We start from the raw sequence: 19,358 nt of genomic DNA, 5'->3' as shown, positions 1-19,358 counted from the left end.
TCTTGAATTTTGACTTCAGTGATAATTTGGATAAATAAAAATAAGTATACTGCCATAAAGTAAATATGGCTCTCTTGCATTGAAAATTAACCAATATTTAAATAATTCAATACTGACACATCTCTATAGTGGCTAAATGAAAAATGATATTGAATGTGGCGTTCTTGCATTTAATAGATCTTATTTTTCTCTATCCAAAAGTAGTCATAACTCAAAATTCATGAATTTTGAGTTGTGGCAGTCTTGTTCTAGGAGTGCGAGTCTAGACTATTGGATCGTCGATCTCTTGTAACCAGAATTCTAAAATATCTATAGGGTACTTTTAACGTTGCGAGATACAATAATGTGTTGTAATAAACATTGTAAATATTGAATGCCTGTTTACATGGGTATTAATGTCATAATTATCATCGAAGGTAGGTTAAGTATGAAAACCATAATACTAAGGAATATCACAGTAATATCATTGTTGTTTCGTGTGTGAAATAATAAGTAGGCATTATTAATATTTATTATATTTTATGGTTCGTTGTTCTTAAATGTTGATTGGTTAATCCGACGAAACGAATGGTTAATCTCGGTTTGCACACTCAATCTATAATTTATCATAATATGATATTATGATATATTATATCATAATCATCTTTAAAATTAAAAAATTATTATAATATGTGCACACGCGTTCTGATAAACCAGGGGTAAACCTATGTAAAAATATATTATTTTATTGCTAAAAATGTTTAAAACGAAATAAAAAAAACACGATTAATATAATTGTTTTAACAGATACGTGTATAATTAATATTTTTATCATAACATAATATGTATTTCACTAAGATATAAACAATAAAACACTTTGCCGATTAAACGATTAGTAAAATAATTCTAGAACAAAATATTGATTGGACTAAGCACAACATAATATAATATTATAGTTACAGCTGTAGTGGTAAAATAGTAGGCCGAAACTCCGTTCTTGTTATGAAAACCACAATTTACTACTTATATTATTAATTATTATTAATATATTTTTTTGTTCACGTAAACACATATTAGTTCTATATACAAAGTAAAATAACCACATTCAAATAATTTTCACTAAATAAAACAAATATATATGTATATACAATATTATTATGTGTATATAGCTTCAAACAAATGATTTTTTTTTTTAATTTATTAAATCAACCGTGTACTTAAATCGAATTTTGGACTTAACAATTTAATGGAATTCGAATACATGGTTGCACTCAGACTTTATCACACTTCGTTCTAAAATATTAATATTTTGTGAATTTATTTTAGTATGGAATTTAGGTAATTTAAACACAATAAAATCAATATTTGTTAAATGAAAAAATTATATTCTGCACGTCACGGTTTATTATGGACATATGAACATTATATTGTGACTGCGAGACTGGGAATTTTTTTTTTGTTGCTAGACAGGTTGAAAAAAATCAACTCAATCAAGTAAAAAGTTTTTTGAGTAACTAAGTTAAGTCATTAGTTATATGCTATAAGTTTATAATTTTGTTTCACCACACAAATTGAATTTAAACTTATTAAAACTACAAAATATACAAAACAAATTTAATTTATATATTGTATATATACACTTTGTTATAAAAAATATATTTATTAGCTAATTTTTATTCCGTGGTAGTTGAGAGTATCTAAGGAGTCATATTTTCCATGACATCGTAATAAAATAATAATAATAATAATAAAAGAACGTTATCTATGGCTCACATTTTATTAACTATACCTTTGAATTCTCCCAGTCTCATCACTATTATTCTTCTGTATACAGAAAAAAACATACCATAAAAAAATGTTCATACATCGATTATAAACATCGGCTGTTCTGCAAACACATAATATACGATTTATTAGTTATTAATTATTATTATTATTATAACAATACTTTAATGATTGAAATTTGAAATAATGAAAAAAAAAATACAACGCATCCATTTATATATCTCTATATAATATATTTATTAATGCTACTTTATATTATACAATACATCTATTCTTATAATAATAATATTAATAATATCCTACAAACATACACGACGCATGTCTAACAAAGTACAAAAAAAAAACACACATAACCATTACCCTCTTAAGTTATCAAGTGATATGTCTGTTGTAACATGTTAATACAAGTTATAAATTACTAAAGCTAATACGTTTAAAAAAGTTGCTTGAGACAAGAGAATAGGTTTATACTATGACGTCGTTCACTTATTCAATTTAATAGCTTATACATTTAAACTATATATATAATAATATATCGTATATATTTTTCGTTACATAAAAATATTACATTTTTTTTTTTTATCATTATTTCTATAATATCACATCATAAATAATTTTGATATGTTTTCGTTTTGTTTGAGAATTTATATTTCATTTACCTACACGTAGCTATTACACATAATATAATAATAATATGGGTGCGTGGCTCACCCGTAGCAGCGCGTCAAGTACAAATATGACTTCATTATGCTTCGGTTACTTTGACGTGTAAAACACGATGATTACAACACAGCTGCTGCTGTTGGATAGGTACGCGACAAAATAATAATAATATCGTTTTCTATTATAATATGATTATAATATTAAGCATAACATTACGTTTTAATGATATGTCCAGAAGATATGTCATGCCCTGCACAGTTAGAGATTAAAAAAAAACACGAAACAATAATAATATTAGTTTGTTACAATATGTCATGCTATCAGTAATTACCTATTATTGTTTTGTATTAATTTATAATTGTTTTTTTTTTTTGTTTTACGTCCAAGAGGCTTCAATAACTATATTATACACTTTATATTATTATCGTATTAAGATTATGCACACCTGATGCTTAAAATATATTTTTACAACCAAACGATAAATAATTATTACTCTTCGATTCTGCGATTGCAATCACGTAGCGGACGAATTTATCTATTTCATTGTTACCTGCCTGCCTAATTTTACGGCATTATATTACCTATAGCATAATAATGACAATAATGGTTCATCCGAATAATTATTAATTAGTGGTCAAAATTGGATTTTATCCTCGTATATGGGTAGGTAGTAAATTGCGGTACTTGAAGCATCATAATATTACATTAATAATGTCGGGTGAATGTTTAAGTGTAGGTGACAATCTCCATAAATCTGTACTTATAACAATACGGAGTATAATCGATGATTTCAGTGCGCTAATCATTTTTGTGCCTGTTAAATTATGTTTGATAATAATTAATAGTTATTTATTTTTTTTTTTCAATTCCTTCGATTGATGGACGTGTGTGACTAGTGAGCACAAAATCGATTGCAATTTACCAATTAATATCGAACTAAATGATGACAATATTTAGAGTTTTAAAATAATAAGTCTACTAAAGCCATGCAAGAAAAATCTAGAAAGGTCAAGTCGTTAACAGGAAGTGTTTTTTTAGTGTATAATTAACTGAAATAAAATACCGTTTTGCATAATAAAAATAATAACGAGAAGAAAATATGCGAAAATAATAAAAACATAACAACGGGAGATCTTTTTCACGGAATTGCTCATAAAAATAATTTCCAATCGCCAATAATTCTTTGAATCATAAAATAAACTTTTAACAATAAATGATTATGAATAATTAATTCGATTTAAAGCGTGGATTTGTTTTATGTTTTTACTTAACAGTAGCGATGTTTGTTGTGGGATCGACAACAATTAAATTTTATGGCCTCGACCGACAAATTATATTGTACGCCGTTAATTGATTATAAGTTTATACCTACTGCGAAAATTTTCCCTACAAAGTACCATGAATAAGGTGGATAATATAACTTATTTTACAAATTTTAATGGTTAGTCGATGGTCGAACAAATAGCTGGATTACAACAATACGTGCAGTTTCATAACAAATCTAAAATTTGATTTTACGGTGAATTTTAGGGTGCCATAAGTTATTTTTACTATTCAAAATGAAGGTATTACAATAAAAAAATCAACAATTTAGTTCTTTAACTTTTAAAATATATTAACCATTTTGTTTTTATACATCTCAAAGATCAAATTTTTAATGGATAATGTATAATTTAGTATTAAAGTCCGATTTGAGGGATGTGTGTGTGTTGTCTCCGTCTTACAAACGCACGATTTGTATTCAATAATTCCAATTTCATGTAATAACTTTTAAAAATCTATGATAAAACTTAAAGGTAAGAAGTAAGAACATTATATTTGTTTTCACATGTGATTTTTACGATATATAAATTTTTAATCAAATTATAAGTACGCAAAATATTACCATTTAAACATTTTCATAACTTGCTTAAAAAAAAATATCGTAAAACCCCTATATGAAAATAAAGCTAATGTTCTTACCTTAAAGTTTGATTATTGGTTAGTTCACTTTATAAAAAAAGTTTAATACACAAAATTAGAACTAATGAAATCTAATTGTCCATGTTGCGCGTTTGAAAGACGGATACAACAATATAATAATATGCGAATTTTGTATCCTCTTAAAATATCAAATGACCTTACATAAATGTTAATTTTTTACGGTTTTTTTTAGAGAGTATTATTTTGTCATAATTTTATATTCTTAACGTTATCATATTGAGTAAGGTTTTTGGACTTTTACTGTCGTTATAATTGTTTTCAAGCTTTTTACTCTTTTGAATGACATCATACATATTTTTAATTTCATATTTTGAAGCAGAATTTTATTTGGAATATTTTGATAAATAAAAACCAAATGTTGACAAGGTTTATAACTAGGTATTTAAACTTTAAAGTTTTCACGAGCTGAGAATTAAAAATACACATTTGCATTCAAAAAGTATAAATTAACAAATAATAAAAATATGTTTTTAACGACTTCCAATTAAGTAAAACACGTTAATAGATTTTGAATTAATGATTGTCTAATTGAACCTCGAAATACGTCACCACTTTTGTAATTTTTTTTTAACTTGTATTTTTCAAACACATTTGCATCATACGATACATTTTAATTAGGTATTTATGAGCTGAGATAGGTTGGTTAATGATTCTATACTTTTTTCTAAGGGTTTTTAATAAATTGTTGGTAAGCTCTACACAAATTTGCATTTCATTATCACTATAATTAATAATTACTAACATAATAAGTAATTACAGTATTATATTAATTACAACAGTTTATCAAATTTACGTTTTAATCGGTGCTTAGGTATTCGAAATGCATTTGGCGTTTTCCACGAATGGGATAAAATATGCATTTTGTACTACGGGCACCTCTATTTCAATTATTCAGCGGAAGACTATTTTCGTTTACTACGGTAATAATGATTTATACGGCCGAATTGGGCTGAAATGAGTGGCACGCGATGTTTGAAAAGTTAATATTTCTGAATGCGAAATAACGTTATTGAAATGCACGAATAACTAAATCCATACCATTTGACCTGGGTTCATGTACAAACAAATAAACAATACTCGTATGTTAAGTATGCATTTTGCATATATTTTCTCATCGATTTTTACTCTGATTTTCAATAATTTATTATTATGATACTATGATATGTAGACGATGTTTTAAATTATAATAGACCGGTCAGCAAACGGTTTAATTGAGCAATTTGTAACATATTTTCTTACCGTGGATAAAATTGATTTTACTGTAATATTTGTTATTTTGTGTTTAAAATACACACATATTATAGTGGTGTATTTTTCATTTCCCTGTAGAGATAGTAAAATTATTTGACTAATACAGCAATAGGAACAATATAATAATACCTGAGCGTCGATAATAATTGCTCCGAAAAATTTGTTCCATAATAACAAATTATAATATTATACAACTGTAGAGACAAGGATAAATTCGTCTACAATTGTTTAATTATTATATAATTTACCATTGCATGAAAATCGGAAAAGTCTGTAGATTGGAATTCACGAATATTGTTTGTTTGCTTGTTAGGAGGAATAAAATCCAATTTTGATCTAATATTTGTTATAAAAAAAAAAAAAAAACTGAACAGAGTGTTGTTTTATAATATACTTGTACGAGATTGATATAATTATAATAAACACATGACAAGTATTCCCCCGTCACAGATCTCTTCAACTTTCTACGCATCAAGTCCGCTGTGAATTTCAAGCATTACCAACCAACCTATAATACTTCCGAACCATAATAAAATAACTTAAAAGCACATACTATATGGGTCCTCTCTGAGGTGTCAATGCATCATAAATTTTACAAGGATTCCGTCCTCTTTTTTTATGGATGTTATTATTAGTGATCATTTTGGAATACCTATAAACTACGTAAAATAGTTTTATACAAGTTGTGTACAATTGGACAGTCATTAGAAGAAATTTAATATTATTTTTTTTTTTAGACATATCTAGTCACCCTACGGGCTATAACTCCCTATAACCCAGACAAAAGATATTTATGTTTATAACACGTCATAATATACGTATTAAATATGGGCTGGGAGACGAAATGGTAAGTTAGGTTTGTTCACACGTCCCGTATAATGTAGTCCCTACTCGGATACAAATAGGACTCGTGACTTGTAGAATTTGCATATTTGTTTTGAGACACCCAAGTGGGTAATAAATTTGTTATTCAAGAAGGAAAATATGAATTTCGTATTTATTTGCATCTTTCGAAGTTTTGATGCTGTAATATTATTTTTGTGTTTTTAACGCTATAATTTACGCTTATATCATTTTAAAAAGGAACAAAAAGGGAAAATGTCTAGAAAATCATTATTCATTATACTATAACGGTCAGATAATAATATATATCTGTTTCATAATCAAATATTGAAATATTTATGAATAAAAACTTTTTTTAAATATATATAATAATATGTACTTAATATATAACGTTGACGCTTATAAATTCTTTAATTTAATTACGAGTTGTTAGGATGCATATTTAAAAATATAGTTGTAATTGCATAGGTATACTTTTTTCGCATAGTATTTAAATAATTTGTTAGTGCTTATTCAAGCGCTTATAACATTATGATTGTTTTCAAGAGCATAATATGATTGCGGTTATTGTCAATTTGCTTAGAGCTTCATGTCCCTGCTAATTATTGATGTATGGATACACTATAACTATACATGTCGACTTAAGCGCAGATGCTGGTATCGCACATTATATTGTCATCTGATATAAAGTTTGATTTCTGAGCTAAACATTATTACCTATATCATTACACTGTAATCCATCATGGAATACATTATAGCCCATTACTATACGCGTATTATAGGTATACCGTCTTAATAAGTGTTGGTGGTTACGAATGTTTATTTTCAGGTATGGATAATACGAACAAATATACACAATGACGGCGTATAATAATGCAAATTACGTAGACAATGATTAATATTACACTCGAAGTTAAGTCAAATGTGTGAAGTGCGAATCTTTTCGATGTGTCCTATACGATAATATTAGAATTATATATTATTATTATATAGAGGCACCGAATTGATACGTTTTAATGTATTGATTATCGCTTTATAATATCCTGCGACCGAAGTCGTCATATCGCAGAAAAATTATATTTGACCGACTACTGTTAAGCATAGCCCTTAGCAGTACATGGGTAATATCGCGTATGATAAAGTATGCACGCGAACATAGTATTATTATTTTGCAACGTTCGCTCGTACCTTCATAATATTAATGTGATCTCGTGTCTAAACAACATTATACTGATCGATTGGTAAAATTATGAAACTCTGAATATTTATAGCATACAGACGTACCAATTCACCAACATAACTATGGCCGCGATAAATATAATATATTATGTTACTGTAAATTACGTTAAGTCTGAGAATAACGTTATTCGCCGGTCATTGACGTTATATTTTTCTGTATGAAATATGTGCAGGTGATTGTCGTTTTTTTTTTCTAGTGAATGATTATTATGTTGATTACAGTCGGATACTGGATATTTATGAAGTGTGATTATACCGTTTGCTTGTCATCGAACGAGTTCGACCCAAGCAAGCCCATTAGTTAGGTATAAGATAATATTATATAGATGCCCAACGACCAATGATAAGGTGACATCTAAATACATTTTTGAAAGTTTGTTATCTACCTATGTTTTAATTCGTGGGTAAAACTAATAACACTTTTTCAGTCACGGATAAGGTAGGGTTAGGTTTATTTCTCATAGGTATACGGAACACGGTTTCTTAAATACGATTACGCGTGCCAAGAAATTGCTGATTGTGGAAAAAAAACTGCTGGAAAACGTGATGAAGTTATTAGACGGTGGCTCTGCAGGAATCAGCTGGAAATAAATCTGTTGCGGGCCCTCGAGGGGCTACCAGTTCTGCCATTGAAAATAAATGTTGTGCCAATCAGGGGTCAGAAAAGTTGTGAAACAGAAATAAACTGTAATTAGGTATAAAACATTATTTACATTTTTAAAAAATATCTACATCGTTTGGATATTATTATTATAATTATAATATTATTTGGATTAAAAATAATCCCCTGCGTATTTGGTCAATAAGTTAATAACATTATTTTCCGTTTAACGTAATTTTCCGTAACATATATAATTATTATTATATAACACTAGGACGAGCAATGTACGACATATCGTGAGATCGACGACTATGTCCTATGAATAACATTTAGTTTATGCGCTGTAAGCATCTGTGCATATTATATTATGATCAGGGCTGGAATTATGCATAATATATACGTAAAAGGAGAGGTGTGCGTAATCATCAAAGATTATCAAATGAATTTCGAATTTACTAGCTAAAACAATGTAGGTAGTTTTCAAACTTTGAATATTATGATTTTTTCAAAGAATTCAATTTAGCGGAAAATAGCTTTCTATAACCCAATAAAAAAACCATTTAAATATCAATGTTTAATATTTGAAATAAAAACGAATAAAAATGTAGACGATTATTTTTTTTTAAATATTTAATATTATACTTACATGAGTAAGTATAATATTAATAGTCACTAGAATTATATAATTTATAAACGACCAATATTTTTGAAAATATGAATTCTATAAATTGTAATTAATTATGACGTAATAACCGTAACCCTTGATGAAATTATTGAAATAAAATGTTGTAATGTAAATAGGAAATTAAAAACAACCAAAAAACTGCCAATTGATGACTTTTGATAGGCGAGAAATCCCTCGTAATACCATTCATGCATGATACCCAGCTCTGGCAGCAATCAGATGATTCAAAATATATTAATGGGTGGGTGTCTTATGGAACAAAAAGGTAGTTTGAACCACTTTTAAAGGTTATAAACCATTATTTAACCACTAAAAACCTATTGGAGAGCAGTGATTTTTTTTTTTTAGGGTGGTTGGAATAAAAATATTAAATGTGAGCCAAGGAAAAGATAGTTTAAGACGCCACTGCCTGATATAATATAACGAGCACTTTAGTGTAATTTGATTATTTCTGATAATATTATGTGGCATTCCTTAAATGTGATAGGTATATAATATATTTTTGTAGTGGTGATGCGTGTATTTATATACCATGCGATCCATTTAACGTAAGATACTCATAATTTAAAAATAAATAATGTTTTTTAAAATATGATTTCATATAATTTTTAGTTGTTGAACAAAAACATTTTTTGATTGTTTATTTTTTAATGAAAACATGCATTTAAAATTCCTTATTTCAAAGCAGAATTTTTTTTTAAAGCACTCCGATGTATAAAAATTAAAAAATCAAATTTTGGAAGAGTAGCTTATGAGATATATTAAGTATTTAAAGTTTAGATTAGCGAAGTGATGTGGTTGCCGCAATATGTCGATTCCCACTACTCCACTCGTCTAAACTTTAAACACTTATAAATAATGAACCACTTGTCCAAAATTTTATTTTTATAGATCGAAATATTCTGAATAATATTCGGCTTTGGAAGTATATGCAGCTGTCGTTCAAAGGAGTAAAACACTTAAAAATAATAACGATAAAAATATAATTTTTTTTCAAAAATGTTGTTTTTAACGACTTGAAATGATGTAGGTAAGAGTAATATTTTCAAAGTAGTTAGTGTTTTTTGAAATAATGAGAGTCTTACGTTAAATTGATCACTCTGTATACACATAATTTATTATTTGATGTTTCTATGCACCTATGGATCTGTATTAGTAGTTTGTTTAATTATTATTTTTATTATTAATCGACGGTATACCTACCATAATAATAATAGTTGCACACATAAATTATAATATTATTGTGCGATCGAAAGAATTTCGGTTTACGAACAATTAATTCTCTCCCGGACACGGTAAAAACAACGTTTGGAAAGCTAAACATGGCAATAGTAATATTATATCATACTATAGTATCGTGTAGACTGTAGACGATACGAGCTTGATCTTGGATAAAAAGTTGAAGAGATCATTAATGTATATATAATATTATATAAGTACGTAGGTCTTATACGTGCACGAGATATTTCAAGTAGGTACGCGGACCGAGTTCGCTGCGTTTGGAAGGAAAAAAAAGAATATACATATATATATACATAAATAAGTTGTGTGCACGGTGCATTTTTAACACAATGATAATATTATGATATATTATATTTATATATACATATTATTATTATTATTATTATTATTGTAACGTCTCACGAGTCCTTATGCACCGTGCACTTTCTTTAATTAACTACACCGTAAAATGAAAGAGTCCGAACAATTTTTTCGATATACGCAAGTTCGCGTTGTTTGCATTTTCCGTTCGTATAGCTTCGATCCGTATATTAAGTACTTACTTTTGGTCCTATTCAAGACATATAATATGTTTACACAATCTGAGGCTCGGAGTGTGTACACTGTACAGTGCACTAACACGTTGACATAATTGATTTACCTATAGTATATCTTACGACCATACGTCAAATACGTGGAAATATTACACCTATAATATTTGCATTTGTCAAAGGAATAGCGTTTCAAATGTTTGAAAATAAAATTGATCTATTAGTTAAAATATTAATTAAAAAAATCGGAACTTTATCTTTCGGTACATATTTTGTACACTGATTAACGAGTGTCAGAAAATCCGAGCCTTGACGATGATGTTAATACCGTTAAACGATATTATATTCATAGGTAATATTATAATTTATTATACTTCGATCCGTCCGCTACAGAGATTAGAACATAGGTACTTACATTTTGTTGGTTAAAATTATTTGAAATTTGATAACCTTGAAACCACTAGCTTAATAATATTATATACTACTAATAATAAAATATACAATATAAAATAATAATGTAAAACGACAATATTAATGTACAATCCATATTTCCTAGGTATTAGGTACTCGCGTTACACTTATAATTTATAGGCCCTCAAAGTATATTGTTTTATAATATAACATTCGATAAATTATATTATGCTAAAGTATTGTTTTTATTTTGTTGTTTCTACGTAAAATCTAAATTTCTTATTAAAAAATGAGCTCAGCATTACGACGCAAAATTGTATCGATTTCGTAGTGTTGTTACGTGTCTTACAACATTATGATTAGATTGTTATATACGTATTATAATATCATTATGTTTATAGTAACTTTCGTCGACCTATAATTGTATCGATATCACCCATCTGTAATTATTGCACGACCGAACACTGAACTATAAAATAATATCAATACCATTGATTGAAGTACTATATTTATATTTTCACCATTAATACCGCGTGTGTGATCGAAACCAATGGTTGTACTTTGCATAGGGTGTATAATATAATATGTTTATCAAGGTTACGCGACTTGACCTAAAGAATATAATATAATATTAATTTCTGAATAATATGATAACCGGCTTAATATAACGCTAAGGGGTTAAATTTAAGAGAGTATTTCAACGCGAACCATTTGATAATATTATTGCGCTTACAGACTTTATATAGGTATATTTTCGCAACATTCACAACGTAGATTAAACAACAATCGATGACAAACATAGTACGTCTATTGTAATGGTATAATGTTTTTTTATGACGATCGAACACAGCAGTACATTAAATAATAATATTATTTTAATGTCTATGCGCGTGCTGCACCACGATTGAAATATAGCAATTTCGTCATCGATCTTACCCATACAACACTATAATATCCAATTGGAAAATACGTTCCAATATAATTTTCACTACACCTAACTGAAAAACGTGTTAATGAGCAATATCCGTGTATTTTGTTATTATAATATTTTAATATCGATATGTCTTCAGAGGTGTCAGCTCGGTTAATATTCTCCGTGTACAATCTACTAGTCCAGGAGCTACTCACGGTTAGACCTTACCCATTTTAGTTCGCTTAATTTTTTTATAGTCTATAGAATTGGCCTTCCTGAAGTGTACATGGGTGTCTCAGGAGAGGGGTGCGTCTGCCATCAACACCAAATGTTTCTAAATTATCTGAAGATGCTATAAAAATATCGGAAAAATGAACTGAACATTTTTGTATGGTAAAGAATGCATATTATATATAGTAGGGAATCCTATACCCAACAGAGTTATATAGACTGTAAATGGTCGTTTTAATTGTTTTATTTTGAATCGAAAAAATATTGTTTTCTGTATATTATGCCTATGTACTGAAAATTCACGCATACTGTGAATATACATAAAACCTTTATATACCTTATGATAAATTACTTTAAAGTTCGTTTTGGTGAAAAAAATATAATGTTTTATTATTATTGCTTTTTCTGAGAAAAAAAATACGGTTAAACTGAAAATACTTAACTATTATGTAGATTATGTTAATTAATTTCCAAGTCAAAAAAAAATTACTTGCACAAATAGTTTTAATATAGCGTTATATAATATATAAGTGTATATATATTTATATATTTATTCGCTGTCATGCCTAATAACCGTAAAACAAATATTTTACATTTTAAAGTGTATCTTACACAAATCGGTGAAAAAAAATGATGTGAGAATACCTCAATGAACACTCAAAGCACCTAACCTATCCAATTATGTTTACAATATAAATTATAATATTAAACTTTCGTGGATTATTATTATTATTATTGGTATATTATAATTTATAATTCCGAGCTACTTATCTCCCGTAACCTACAACAGTTGTCAAAGTTAATTAATAAAACACCGAAAAATACGGTTGGTATTTAAGTCCGGTAAAGGAGTGAGTAGCTACGGTATAATAATAATAATTTTGCAAGAAACTTTAAAAACGCACGATTTTACTTTTAAACGATGGTGGTGGGCGGTGGATCGACGTCCGCGATATTATAATATTATAATTTAAAACAGTATTATACAGCTACGCGACATGAATTGCATACACACAAATCCTTACTCATAAAATAATATTGTATTAAGTGAGTATATTGTACCTAATTTTTATTATGTTATCTACTCGACGTCTGGGACGACTTTTAAATATATTGTTGTTCGATTTATTGTGTGCCTAAGCGGTTAGCATTATGATCCTTATTATTTTATGGGCTGCCAATGAAAAAAATATCTGCGATGTTTTCGGCTAGGTATGAAATATATGTATACGATGTGAATGGATTTTACTTAGAAAATATTTAGGAAAAAATATCTTGCATAATTCGTTCATGCTAAAATAATCAATATTAATTTCGTAATGTTCCACAGCTTATCAAAAAATGCGATTTTGATATTGAAAACGGATTTGAACGAATTAATTTATTTACTTTTTAATTTTTCTATGTTTTCTTTTAACTTTTTTCACCTATTATTTTTTTGAAGCATAGTATTTACTGTTGAATATTTGTAAACTTTTAAATATTGAAAGTCAAATTTAGATAAATGTTTTTTCAAATTACTAAATGTGTTAAAATATATTATTTGTAGAATCTAAAGGAGGCTAGACTATGAATTTAAATACGTTTTCAAAATCCTTATTGTGTAATAATTTATACCGACCAGCATAGTTGGAATGAAAATAGGTCATTTTGCGGGGGAAAAAAAAGGTCTGTTTTGAGTCTTTTAATTATTATTTATCAGTTAAGCTGTTACCTATCATACAATATTATTACGAAACTATCGATCCACCGGTAAACGAAATAGTCTCTGATGAATATAATAGCCCTACGTATAAATATATAATATACAAGGAGAAATTATGCGTGTGTACACCTAACTATAATAGGTAGTAAAATCATATATAAAATATATTCATTATGCTGTAGTGGTGTAACTTTGATACCATTGACAATAAGAAAATAGGAGTGTAAAATCTTTTAATTTTTTTTTTCTAATCCATATGTTATTATAAAATTTAGTTTCCCTCTTCAGTCAAAATTACCTCAATTAACTTAGGTCTTATCAAAAATGAGAGAGTAGCAGCTTATTCACTTTTCAGGTTAATTAAAAAATACATACTCAGTTGAATTTTCGAGTATGCAGGACTTTTAAAATATCAAATGATCGGGAACAATACCTACTAGTTCTACCTTGAATAATATCAATCATTTCATTTTTTTTTTTAAATACAAAATAAATTGAATAATAGTTAGATTTCCGCTATACTTTTGTATCCCTCTTAATCACACCACTGTGCAACATCCGTATAATTTATTATTATTCATTTTTCCGATTGAATAATACAATTATTTTCGTCATTAATCACCTATATCAATTTTTATTTTTTTATTTTGTTTTATTATATTACTTATTTACTATTACATATGTGAGCTGTGTCATGTTTTGTTTCTTCGTTTGTTAGTCCAAAATCCATATAACAATACTATTATAATACTAGATACTTACTACAATGGTGCAGTCGTTGCCAAGGCCACAAAGAGCCGAAAACCACGGTGTATGCCGTATTTACTGCGTTTAATCCCAGAAATAAAAATAAGCGCAAAAGTTGATTTTCAAGTGTCTGCATCCAGCGCGCGTCTTACGGCTGGACTTTTCCGACCCCCTCCCCCCCACGAAAATCCATTTCCCACAGTATAATATTAAACACTGTTCGCTCGCACTCATCACACTCATTTGTACGACTCGGTATTCGTAGCACGTGTTTGTCGTCGTCCTTATCGTGAGCCCTTGACCGAAGTAGAGGTCCGGATATGTGTGTTGGGTTTGGCGGACGCACTCTGGAGGGTATGTCGGATGGTGGATGAAGAGTATGAGAGAGATGAAGGGTTTTAGCTATGTACCAGACTTTGCAATATTCCAGATTTACATTTCATGTAACTATGTTATATTTTTATGTTGTATTGCTTGTGGATGTTTTGTGTATGGACGTCTTATTGTCTCTTATTGAGAACAGTGTGTTACTTTTTATAATTGTTTTAAATGGTTATACTATTCTTGTGTGTATATTTGAGTTTGTGTACTTACCTATTTAAACTATGATATTGTGCAACTGGCCTAAAGTACCTATACAATATACTGATGATTTTACGAAAGTGAATACGAAAAAAAAAATATTTGATTAGGTAAGTAGTCATTAAAAAAAAATAGAAAACATTGTGAATTGATCTAGGTGAAAAAAATATTGGAATAGTTTTCTGAATAAAATATCGGTTTACTTGTGTAATGTGTAGCGTATGTAAAAATTAATCTCGTTTCCCCATTTATTCCTCTCTGCATTATACCGTTATTTACGAGGAGATTTATTATTTATTTCAGTAACACACTGTTTACAATTTATTACCTTAGCATGCTTGGAAACTAAATTAGTGCCGTGCAAATAATCGTGTTATTATAGTGTCAGCATTATAATATGTTAATTTCAGTTTGTTATTATTTTGGATTCAAATTTCGTTTAAAGGCATACTATATCATTGTACAGCTTATAAACAGTTTATATATTTATATTTTCATTAGGTTTACAATTTTAGCATTTTACTTCAAATCCAATGACCATAACTACGGTAATAACAAAGTTATATGTGTTTCCAAAACGTAAATATTTGATAAAAGCATGACCTTTTTTTTCATCGGCGAGGATTCAGAACCAAATTATAAGAGACCATGTATCTCTAGTGGACTTGATCTGGTCTTGGAAGTAGACATTGTTGATACAACGTCAACGGTGAGTGAGGCTGACGCCCAATCATTTTGTTATGCGCGTATCGTTATACATACAGTGAGCTTTTCATACCTAATTATTTAGTAGGCAATATAGCGCTGTAGAATGCTGCCGCCGTCTCCTCAGTAGCTTTACTTATTCACAAGCTCGTGTGTGTACTCGGGATACCTCCACAACCCCTCCACTGACAAGACCGGCCTGCTTTATACTATATAGCCCACTCTACCTTATACTATATTATTATTATTATACCTTCAACGGGGCGTAAACCACGAGTATTATATCCGACCACCGAATTTTTGGGAAATAGGGCGAAACATATTTTTTGACAGTTAATTAACATATAATATAAATAATTATATAAACGAAATATCTGGTCGATATGAATGGGAAACCGCTAATGTTTTATGACAGTTACGCGTATTTGGTTCAACTAAATTCCCTAGGTCCAAATGATGTAACCTTATACGCCTTTGTGGAAAAAAAGGTACAGATCATGTAGGTACCAAACTGTTCTGAACTCTTGAAAAATTATCATCAAAAAACTGATCGGAAAAAAAGTTTGTCGTGGCGGCAGTTTCAACAATGTGCAGTATATATTATATAATATTAAATGTGATACATCTAACAGTTTTTTTCAAGTGCTTAATTTCACTTTGACATAATAATATTACAGATAATAATTACACAACAATGGTTCTTGGTTGGACGAGAAAACCAAAGTGCTATAGTAAAGCCAGATCATGATAGTGAAAATAACTACAGAAGACAAAGGACGATTGTGGAAGTGGGGGATTATTGTCAATGATTGTTTGTACTACAAAGTCTGGATGTAATTTTAGGCTAAACACAGAATAAGCCACTTAAATCTACCCCCTTTCCTTAATCCAGGCTTGATCATGCTTTAAGATATGCATGAAATTGCATTTTTCTGAAGATATTTTAAATGGTGCAGACAATTCTTTTTATAGCCTAACAATAATAAAAAATTAAACATACAACAATATTTGAATATTGAGTCATTTTGAAAGAAAAAACGATGAAAAGTCACTCAACAAATTGAAATAAAATATGATGATATAAAAAAAATAAATATTTTGTTTAAGTACTTCTGTTGGTATTTGTAAGATAGTATGGAGATAAACATTCAGTGAATTTATTAAATACTCATCAAAAATGAATTCAGATAATGTTAGACACTAAGTAAGACCGAGCATGTAGCCTATTAGAGTATTATTTGGTAATTATTAATGAAAAGAAAATCGAGAGTCTTGCATAAAAATTTCGAAAAGAAGACGGTATCAATAATTTTGAGCTAGAAGGTTGTCTATCATTGAAGTTACTTGGTATAGTTAAATTGATCGTGTGTGAAATGGAAATATTTTTTTTTTTTTTTATTTTGACATTAAATCCAATTAGATGCTTTCCTAGTGCGAATGTAATTGTTGTATTTATTAGTACAGTTGCATTTTCGGAAAATATATTTTAGGAAAATGTCCGGATTTTGATTACCTACGTCTTATAAAATTGTCGGCGATGACCCTGCCCGTTGATTGCGTACTGCAATGTCTGCGCCACTATTTTATAAATTAATATTTCAAAATGTCCAAGTTACCAAGTTACCGGTATATGATTGACCGTGTATAGGCCTCAGGGCAATACGAGTTTCTACGGCCGCGTCCGAAGAATAATAATAATCATTTTATAAGTTTCGTGTTATTCTGAAGTGAATAAATTTGGCGTTTTTTCACCCGTCTTCTGGACACCGCGAATGCAATAGCATTTAACATAATATACACTGTGTCTGATTCGTCATTCGACCGTTGTTATATTATATTTAGGTACATTTCAATATTGTACAAGTCAGCTAGAACATCGTACCTGTACAATATCATAATACCACCCTTTACAAGTATTTACGAAGTAACGTTTGGAAACACTAATAAATATCATATCTTAAGTTAGGTTAGGCTACGCGTGAAACACTCTCTTAAACACCCCCACGTGTTGTATCGTACTCATCCTAATATTAAACGATCATATTATTATAAATAACAAAATACACCTAATGTATAATATAGGGTATAACGTGGTAATTTAAATATTTGAGCGTTTCGAAAATAGGCATGAAATAATAATGACCGTTTTACGTACATCGGTAATTGATGCGGGGATGGACATTGTTGGAGTAAAGTCCGTGAAGTGGTGACTAGATAATATCTACGAGTATATCGAGACAATATTACAACAGATTATTAGCGCAGAAAAAGAAAGATAGAACAGTGATGATCATCTCTATTCGACGACATTGGCCGTAAGTCATAATATTACACATTATTATCAATTTTACACGTTATGTACGCATCAAATCGTATTGGATTTATGCCGTCTCGAACTTGTAATATACCATCAGTGTCATCGCCGTGTACGGGTCAGTGATCTGGTTGGTGGCATACAATAACTGTGTGGTCAGCATAATAATTATACGTATCCGGTCGGAGTATCACACACGCACACAAAGTAAAAATAAAAAAACAACAATAAATTTACAAGAGAAAAGTTAACTCGACGAGACGCTCTATATATATATATAATATAACGACGACGACGATAATAATAATAATATTATCATCGAAACGTCCGAGCGGCGCCGTAAGTCTTCGGCTCTAGAACAGTACCGCCGCCGCGATAATTACCAGTAACAGGGTCGCTGTGCACGTGTCCGGCGACAAGTTGGCACTCCGCGAATTGGACACCGGAAGTAGGATGTCGACCTCGGCGATTTTCAACACGGACAGCAGCATGTTTGTTTTCACTTGCATGGCCTGCGTGGTGACCATAAACGAGAAGTTCTTCAAGATCTCGAAACACGCCATCTGCAAGAACCACATGACGTATATGTTAATATAATATTATTATAGTTGTCGAGTTATAATTAAAATGTAGTTATATTGTTGTTATTGTGAATAGTGTGTACGGGTGGGGTGATTGGTTTACCGTGGACCAACATATCATTAAATAATTCTAAGAGTTATGATATAATTATATTTTATTTTTCTAGGACAAACACTGGTAATTAAATCAAAATTAAAAACAAAAATTACCAACCGAATGTGCCATGTCTATAACCTTACAAAAAACATTAATAATTTAAAAATGTCGAATTTCTCAAGAAAGTCAACGAATAAACAATCACTCTGTATAATACAACATTAAAATGTATAATATGTATCGCAGACGGCGATACTATCGTAATAACAAT

At 29.2% G+C, this 19,358-nt stretch overlaps 1 protein-coding gene across 1 annotated transcript in view; it reads right to left on the bottom strand.

The window, feature by feature from the left end:
• Positions 1 to 782: 782 nt before the first annotated feature.
• Positions 783 to 19,358, bottom strand: part of LOC132937429 (uncharacterized) — a 216,974-nt gene continuing 198,398 nt past the window's right edge. The window contains exon 14 of the mRNA XM_061004246.1: positions 783 to 18,972. Coding sequence (XP_060860229.1) covers positions 18,763 to 18,972 — 210 coding nt within the window. The 3' untranslated portion in view covers positions 783 to 18,762. The remainder of the gene's footprint in view (positions 18,973 to 19,358) is intronic.

This window comes from Metopolophium dirhodum, chromosome 1 (assembly GCF_019925205.1).
Source record: "Metopolophium dirhodum isolate CAU chromosome 1, ASM1992520v1, whole genome shotgun sequence".
Taxonomy (NCBI): domain Eukaryota; kingdom Metazoa; phylum Arthropoda; class Insecta; order Hemiptera; family Aphididae; genus Metopolophium; species Metopolophium dirhodum.
This window is presented reverse-complemented; position numbering and strand designations above follow the sequence as displayed.